Source organism: Boleophthalmus pectinirostris, unplaced genomic scaffold (assembly GCF_026225935.1).
Source record: "Boleophthalmus pectinirostris isolate CB_2022bp ecotype Guang Dong unplaced genomic scaffold, ASM2622593v1 HiC_scaffold_19, whole genome shotgun sequence".
Taxonomy (NCBI): domain Eukaryota; kingdom Metazoa; phylum Chordata; class Actinopteri; order Gobiiformes; family Gobiidae; genus Boleophthalmus; species Boleophthalmus pectinirostris.
This window is the reverse complement of record NW_026571140.1, coordinates 13,482,277-13,491,958: the sequence shown is the minus strand read 5'-3', so window position 1 is coordinate 13,491,958 and position 9,682 is coordinate 13,482,277. Positions and strand designations below refer to the sequence as shown.

At 36.7% G+C, this 9,682-nt stretch overlaps 1 protein-coding gene across 1 annotated transcript in view; it reads left to right on the top strand.

The window, feature by feature from the left end:
* Positions 1–2,175: 2,175 nt before the first annotated feature.
* Positions 2,176–9,682, top strand: part of mtss1lb (MTSS I-BAR domain containing 2b) — a gene marked incomplete at its 5' end in the record, with an annotated part of 97,130 nt that continues 89,623 nt past the window's right edge. The window contains one exon of the mRNA XM_055154830.1: positions 2,176–2,283. Coding sequence (XP_055010805.1) covers positions 2,176–2,283 — 108 coding nt within the window. The remainder of the gene's footprint in view (positions 2,284–9,682) is intronic.

Genomic DNA, 9,682 nt, shown 5'->3' with positions numbered 1-9,682 from the left:
ACGCCCATAGCGCCACGACGTACGAAGAATCCACCAATAGGAAGTAAGGAGAGGCGGGCGCGAGATTTGACTCTGGTCTGTGATTGGAGGATAAAAACTGGAGCGATTTGGCACCTCTCCATTCTCCACTGAATGGAAGATTGCAAAAGGTAAACAGGTGATAACTTAAGCCTAAGGTTATGAAAGAATAATATTAATTGGTAGTTTAACTTTAGATAGTGGGAGGTCAAGTTGTTTCTAATGCATTTATCCATTTGTGTTTCAGACAATAAAGACAGTAAACACGTTTCAAAATAAGCCAACTAAATAGTGTTAGCCCACCCACTGTGAAATGGACAAACTACATCAAAATTGTCTCTTGTGAGCTTTAAGTCGTGTTAGAATGTTCTTACCTCATCATAAACATACCTGGAGTTGTCACATTCACATATGTTTGACTAACACTTTTTTTTTATCAGTCTGTCTACATCTCCAAAGCTCAGAATGCTCTGTTCCACCTTGTGATATCACAAAGCGGTAGTTTTCAGGTTAACAGCTCTTTTTACCTTTAGTTAATTAGAGATTGGCGAGTCCAGGTCTGAAGTTATTCAGATGATTTTAGTGAATATCTATATACAGTTTAAAAACATAATGGAGCACTTTCTGTACTACCACATGACATCACAAGGTTAGGGTGACCAGATTTTTAAAACCATCAACTGGGACACTCCCGGTTTAGATTGGTTGGTAATAATAAAATTGTGAAAGCAGGGCGTAATTAAGGAAAATTGTTATGCTCTCTGCCCATATGAGTCAGCATATTCACATTTTCTTTGTGTTTTGGTAATTTTTAATGCCTCAGTTTCCCAATTTATGCATCTCTTTACTGTTTGCAGGTATCACATTTGTCAACTAGAAAAGCCCTCAGAGAGCGCAGACCTCCGCCAAGGACTACCCCCATTTTTTATATAAATTGTGATAAAATCAGTCTTCTGGATCAGATCCTGATCAGCCTTTGGAATATGAAAGAGGATCCCATTGTCCATCCCTGAGTCAAATTTCATGGGGTTTGGTCAATAATTAACTGAGATATTGAGAAACAAAATATTTGGCCCCATTTATCACAATGTTAACTAAAATTTCAAAGTGATCCAGAATCCATGGATTTCTTCCGGATCACCCCCAAAATGAAATCAGTTCTTCCTTTTCACATTTCCAACAAATCCTGAAAATTTCATCAAAATCAGTCCATAACTTTTTGAGTTATGTTGCTAACAGACAAACAAACAAACAAACAAACAAACAAACAAACAGACAAACGCCGGCAAAAACATAACCTCCTTGGCGGAGGTAAAAATAGGGACACCTGGGACATTTCTTGCATAAAACTGGGACAAATCAATGATTTTGGATCTGTCGGTACAGGGGACACAGAGCTCGAAACTGGGACTGTCCTAGGTAAATAGGGACGTCTGGTCACCCTACACAAGGTGGACCAGAGTGTTTCCTGTTTGAGAGAAAAAGCCCAAATATGCAGGGAGTGATTGAAACAAAACACATCTCCAGATATGTTTTTGATGAGAAACATAAATCAGAAAATAGTGTAATATGGGCCATTTAAAGAAAACCTGCCAATAACGTTTTGCTGGTCACAAAACATATCTCAAAATTTTATTATTAAACGTATTGTGCTCAACAAAATAAAGTTTAGGCCTATTTAGTTAACGCCTTACAGCCTGCTAAAAATACAACTGAAATACTTTAGGTCTATCAGCATATAGTATGAGCACTAGCCGCTGCTTTTACTCCTACTTTTTATAAATTATTTAGAATATTTTATGAATTGTTAGTAGCAATTATGCATTAGTATTGGTTATGCACTTTACTCCATGCCCACATGAGGGCGTCATTTCTCTTTTCTTCTTACCTTCCTTTTGACTGTTGATTGTGTTCTGTTTCCAGTGGCTGAAAGGATGGGTCAAATGCAGAAGACACATTGTAAGACAAAGTGCATTGTTATAAGGTGTAGTATATCTCTACTAAATAAACATGTAATCAAAATTTATTTTTTGGGAGAATTAAATCATGCCACTGTACATGCAACTCCAACTTCAGGTTTATTTTTGTTTTTCTCCAGACTTCCACCCCTGCGTTTTCTGTCTACTCCATACGTTCTGTTTCTACTGCAGTCTTTGATGTGACGCCTTGTGGCTACGCTGCATCCAGACAGTGAGACGTATCTGGGACAAGACACAGACATGGCCTCATAAGATCCCTTCAATCCAAGAAGAAAAGAAGAATGAGGTTTGTTGCGTTGTTTGCCACTTGCTCTTTTTTTTTACACTGTTAAAAGTTTAGATTAGGAAATTTAACTTGCATTTGGAATATTAAAGGACATTTATGCTTTTTGAGATATAGTATTCAGTATTAAACCATGACATATTTAGATCATTAGTATCACAGTATTAATCTAAAACAGCTCAACTAAACTCAACAGATTACTATTGTTTAAATATATAAAATATAGGACCACTAATGTGCATGAATCTAAATATAATACTTAGATTTAGATTTTATTTGCATATAGTGTATAGTAAAAACATTTCAAACAGGTAGAAACAAAACAAAACAAAAAAAGACTGTGCAGGAGAGAATGAGAAGACGTTTTCGGTCTTATAAGATCACCTCCCCTATAAACATGGTTTTAGCACAACAGTCATGAACAGGTAAATTGACACATTAAATATCTTTAGAATTCAATGTTTGTTTTAATTGTCAACTTAAACTGACTTTAGTAATTGAAATGAACTAGTTAAAACTTTAATACATTGCTTCATAAGGCTTCATAGTTAAAAGTATACATATTGTCCAATTGGATATGAAAATTACACTTACCAAAAATATTTGTTTCAAGATAAATTATCATAATCCTGCCAAACATTTCATCCAAAAAAAAAAAAAAAACAAAAAAAAAAAAAAAAAAACAATTCAATCACATGTAAAGCCCCAGTTAGTAAATTTCTGATGGTAGAATGTCACCTGCATGATTCCATGGAAATAGAAAGTTACAACCATACTTTGGAACATTCTGCATGGAGACAGACAGGTTTTAACTCACACTGTGGAATATTACAGCCAAAGGAGCAACATTTCTATAGAAACAAGCCAGAGGAGGCTCTTTTGTGAAGGTTTGTGGAGATTTGTGGAGATGCAAGCCTTTACACAGTAAGGATGCATGTTTTTTTTTTTTTTTTTTCATATTTTTCAGTGCAATAAACACAACCATTTATTTTAGTTTATTTTTGGCTAAAAAGTTATCTGCTGGGGCTTTAATTCATCATTCAAGTCATTTTCTTTTGCTTATGCACTTTTTGTTAGGATTTTTACACATTTTGTGACATTCCATTTTATGAACTAAAAAGGAAATAATGCAGGGTTGAAAATAATATTTGCATGATCAATATAGACAGAGGTGGCAGAGGTACTTGTGCGGTGTGAGGGGGCAGGGTGACTGACACATTCTGCTCTAATCACATCCCCTGAGATGTCACATATCTCTGCATGCATAACTAAATCTGAGCACAAATTCTGAATCCATGTAAACCAAAATGATATGTTCTATTCTGTGTGCTCTGCAAAAACGTTCGCTACATGAGTTAAAATGACTTGAATTCAGAAAATCAAATAAAGTTGTTTAGATGAGATTTGATACATTTAGCCATTTTTGGATAGTTGTGATTGGTTTCAATGCATTTTGTAAGTTTCTCCCAAACATTGTCTGTCCATGTCCAAATGTTTTAAATGACACCAATATTTATTTCTCTAAAAAATAAAATAAAACAGCCAAACAGTCAGAAATATTTAAAAAATCCACCAACCTATTTTTTGTGATATTAGAAACATACATTTAAAAAAAAAATCATAATTGCTTTAAGAAAAGGTCAGATATATTGAAATTTGCGTTTATATTCCAAATTGAAAATCATTCAGCAAGACATTGTGTTTTTGCCATGTATGTGCAGGGGTCTTTGTTGGGCTTCTGAATGTCTGATGACTACAGAGGTCTGGGCTGTATTAGAGACACTGTGCAACATACGTCTTTAATAATTCACTCTAAATTAAAGTGAAAAATTAATGAGAGCAGATCCTGTGTATGTGCTCCCCCTGTTATCCTCCCCCCTCCCCCCTCTGGTTAACACTGATTACACATAAGAACATTGCACTCAACCAAATCTGGTGCAAACGGGATTATATTTGGTTAACTCAGTGATTTATCTCAGTTCAGTGATTTACGTGTTAAGTCCTTTAAGTGTGCAGCAATAGCAGTTTTTGGTTTGCTAAAATCTAGAATGAGATGGACTTGGGACCAGGGGTGTAATGATATCCCAAGTCTCACGATACAATATCGCCACGGTATGAACTCTCGGTACAATATTTTCATGATATATATATATATATATATATGTCAGGGTATGATATTTATTGTGATATTTTGTGGAGGCTAAACAGCTAAAACTGTTAATATGCAACTTTTTCCTCTTAAAATGCCTTGAAAAGACTTAATCCAAAGAACTAAGATTTAAAAGTGCTTAGAACTGTAATTTCTTCATGTAGTCTGCACTGAAATGGAGCAAAGAATCATGGTCTATGTAGTTCCCTCTGTTTTTTTTTTTTTTTAGCTATTGCTGCACCATAACTCTTAATTAAATGAAGATACTTGTAATTCGATATATTGTGATGGTCCACAACATTATTGTGAGAACTATGACGAAAAAATATCACAATATTTCGGTTATTGTTACATCCCTACTTGGGACTAATTCAATTCAAACTGCATCAACAGCACACTGGCAATGCAAAAACAGCAATGCATAGTGCAAATAAAGAAATAAAGGTGGATTATAAGCAGTTTTTTCTCATGTATCCATGAATATGTTATTGCGTTATTGGGACTGGACTAAGTATGGCATTGGACTTCAGTGAGGAGCTGCACGAGTGGTTGCAGTCATTGTACCATATAGTGATTGCAATAGATGGAAATCAATATGTAGTTTTAAAAAGTGGTTCTTGCTTTGTGATTATGTCATGGAATGAACGGACATAGGCAGAATAATAATAAATTAAAGCCGCAAGCGGCGTCGAACGGCCCTCGCCCGCCGCGCCCGCGAACGCCGCGCCCGTGAACACCATGCCCACGAACACCACGCCCGCAATTCGCTCCCCATTCGCTCCGCTTAGCGGAAGCAATAGGCCCTACGCCCTGTCGGGGCTCGGGTCTAATTAATTTACCTAAAATGTACAGAATCAATCACAATAAATACATTACAGTAGGAGCACCCATTTTTAACATAATTTTATTCCCGATGAAGGCACTCTACTCTGCACATGAGTGCCTTGGATTCTTTTGAGCTCCACTACCATTCAACTTTTTATTATTATTATTATTACTATTATTATTTTTACATTGGTAGGTGCTAAGCTAAATCTCTTTCTTTCATTCTCTGTTCTTTCATGATATGTGGCATCATCCTTGAAGAGCACCTGTGCCCTATATCCTTCTATCTGACTCACTAGAGCCCCATTGTAGCACTCGCCTTATCTCTTGTTTTTTATAATCCATCATTATAATCAGCATAGTTTGGTTAAAGATTGGTTAAGCATTTTACGTTCATAGTGACAGTGGTGTTGTTTTGAATGCCTGAGACTACTGCTGACAGAATCCACTGGCAAATGACACAAGCCTCTCCTGGGACCCACACAACACAGCCCAGATGGACATCCTGGTGAGTCATGCTTATTTATAGAACACCAATATTCAGGACTGGCAGCAAAAGCACACCAGTTTGAGAGACATTTACTTACTGTCAGTCAAAAGTGGTGCTTAAAATTACGTGCCCATGGAGACAGATGGCACACCAGAAGTTACATACTGCACATTTAAATTCATGTGTTAATGTTAAAGATGCTGTGTATGATTTTTACCATCTTAAAAACTTGAAAAACAGAAATGGTTAGTTTTAAATGGTTTGTAGTTTTCTTTAATGATTTTACAAGTGCTTTTTGCAATTTTCTGAGGCCATCAGATCACATCATTGACAACATAATTCTAACAACAACTAGGATCCTAACTGCACACTTCTTGCTGTTACTTGCAGAGAGAGCTGCTTATGCAATATATCTGCACTTGGGGCAAGGCTAATTTTACTCAAATACATGGAACTAAAATCAGTTACAGGCCCCTGAAATTGGGTACAGGCATAACATCCCCATGGAGACAAACAGGTGACAGACAATCCATCAAAAAAGTTACATAATGTACCTTTAAGTCCGTCTATTATTAATAAAATACCAAATACCAACAGTGTGTTAATAAAGCTCATGCAGAAAGAGTGAAATGAAGCATCCTTAATGAAGCATAATGAACCATGTGATTAAAAAATAGGTGGATTTTAGCATTTAAATCAGCCCTGCCAAAAAAATTTAATATATTATGCAATTTTGACCCTGCTCAAGCTGTGACCTGGAAACACGAACTATAATTTCTCTCTTGTTAATTGTTGTTGCACCCCCCAGAGAGCTAGCCTTGCGTGTAGCCAGTAATGCTTTAATAATTGGTTGTGATTCTTAAGGCTATTGAAGGTCCCATATTACGCGAAAGTGACTCTTGTGAGTTTTAAGACACGTTATAATACTGCTACCTCATCAAAAACATACCTGGAGTTGTGTTTTATTTCATTCACACATGTTTGAGTAACCCTGCGTTATTATTGTGTGTACAAAATGCTCTGTTTCTCTTTGTGATGTCACGATGTGGTAGTTTTCAAGTTAACGGTTTAGTTCAGGAGAGATTGCACTAGACTAGAGCTACTGCTTCTGTGACCTGCTTTTTTTTTTTCCAGAGGTCTCCCATCCAAGTGCTAACCTGGCCCAACACAGCTTAGTTTCCCATATTAGACGAAATTGTGCTTTGATAAAGACGTTTAGTATCTATCCAACTTGTGATGTCATGTGGTAATACAGGAAGTGTTTTTATACACCTTCAATAGAATCATTTGGGTGATTTCTGCCTTTGGAGATATAGACAGACTAATAATAAAGGGTTACTCAAACATCTGTGAATGAAATGGCAGACAACTCCAGGTACGTTTTTGAGGAGGTAACAACATTATAACATAGCTAAAAGCTCACAAAAGTCAATTAGATTAATATAGGATCTTTGATTGATGGATTGATTTCGTTTTTATTTCGAGTTTGTGCCAAGAGAGAAAGAATAATCATATATACTATACACATTGTAAACAACAGAAAAGCACATCTCTCGAAAAGGAGTGGGAAGAAGAAAAACGTGTATTAACCCACCCCTGTTCATGACATAGTTTCAGAAATGATGTGGTTGCTTCTGTACATTGGTCATGGAACTTAACAAAACAACCTGAACAAAAATATCCAAATTCAAACATATGCAGATTAAGTTTCTGTTCCAAATTAACATTATTTTAACCATTCACATAGACTTTTTTAGTTTTTTTGGCACCCGGTATTCCCAGTGGTCTCCCATCCAAGTACTAACCAGTCCAACCCAGCTAAGCTTTTGATATCACCACAGTTTACTTTTTTAAGATGTCCCCCACCTCTAGTTTACCAGTGGACCATTACTTACTGCGCCACCACCATACCAAGACCCTAACGGATTATTACTATGAATCAAAATGTTACCACCTTGTCTTTACACCCCGACACCTCCTCAGTTTTTGGATCTTGTCTCCATAGTGACGTAAGCGCTGTGTTCGGCGGGTGAGCCGCGTCAGTAACTGGGGCAGAACTGATTGTTGCTGATGGCTGTAGGCAAAGCAAAGACCTACATTTTCCTCTGCCGTACAGGGGAAGGAGAGGTGTGCTGACAATTTGGGTCTATTGGTTTCCTTTTAAGACACCCACCAACTGTCAAGCGTGAAATATTTGCTCTTGTCTAATGCGGAATGGGACTTACTCAGCACAAGTAGGAATGAGATAATGCTTGTGACATTGATGGAGGATTAAGCAGAATTAGGTGCAGTAGTGATGTATGGCTTTTGGTGGCAATGGGAGACTGTAGAAGAAGGGGTGCACTGCTTCAGCTGCACACTAATACCGTTCTAATGTGCACTTACACATCAGAATGGTAGGATTCGTAGATGTAGGTCATCTCAGGTTATGAGTGATGAGGTAACAGTAGCTACATACTGCATATTGTTTGATTTGTTGTGTGTTCATAATGCTTTAAGAAAATAAACACATAACTAGCTAATTTGCAGTGGTCCAAACTGATTCCTCACTTACCTTATGTTTTCCGTGCACCGCGATGAGTTTATAAGTGCATTTCACGAACGTTGAAAGACCAGAGTGGAGTAAAAGCTCTATGTAAGACAAATGCATTTATTTAGGTGTTACGACAATGCCAACAACAGCATGTTAACTGCTTCTTGGACAGTAAAATGCTTTATAATTATGCAGACAATAGACAGTGGATTTATTTTCCTCAACAGCTGCTTTTATACAATATATCTATTGCTCAAACACATAGAGCTGTAAGTAATGCCATTGTTATCAGCTATAATGTGCAGTGTAACAGCTAAAGCACAACTTAATTGTGTAACAATTGATTGCAGTTCCTCCATCAAAAGAACAGTTCTCATGGGACTCTTCTCAGCTCTGATGACCCCACTCTTCAGAGTACATCAGGATAACTCCACAGTCACATTTAGGAGAAGACATGTCAGCTCACATCTGCTTTCTGTTCTGCTGCTTCTCTACACAAATGCTTAGTCGTCAGATTGTAGAGGCCCGGACCTTGTGACTCTGAACTTTGAACTCACCCAATGACTTTAAGAATGTTCAGAGTGCAATATCAACAACAATTTTAAAGGAAGTGTAACCAGCAGTGTTAAAAAGGTACTTGCATATAAAGTAGGCATAAGCGTTTTTCTCATTCACTTTATGGATATGAATTCACTCACTGAGCTGCACAGGCTGCACTAACACTGAATAATGACTGGCTCTAGGTGCTGGGGTTTAGGTAGTGACCATTCAGATCAGAGAAATCCTCTAGAGAAACTTATGTGAGGCTTATTCTGTTTTCTGATTGGATAATCCACTTGAGAACTGAAGCACCAGATTATAACATGAACAACAAGACAACAAGCACAAATGAGCATTACAGTTGTTGTTAGTAAAAGCTATATTTGAACATATCTACCTTGTATCTGGGGACACAAATATGTCAATATGTCATGCTTATAAAATAAAAAAAATTTAAATCTTTATAGAGAAGATGAACAAGATTGTGCACCTAGAACTACTATAATGAAACAATTATTTTATAAACATTTGGACTTGTCCACTTGGTTAGTCAAGTCTCAAAAGTACTGCAAAGAAAGAAGTAGTGTTTGTAATTATTACGTCTGGAGAGAAACAGCTTGAAACAAATAACTACCTCAATAGGGAAAAAGTGAAACAAAGTGGACTAATATTGGCAAAGCATTTATGTTTAATGAGATAGAGAGAATTGCTTGTTGTTGGTCAGGACACCAAACCTTATGCAAAAGTAGGAAAATACAGCTGCATGGTTAGGAAAACAAGTATTTAAGCATAATGTATAGTCAGTGATTTAGCTTATGTGTGCCAAATTGGAGTGGTTAAGTAAGGAATGACATCCAATTTAAAA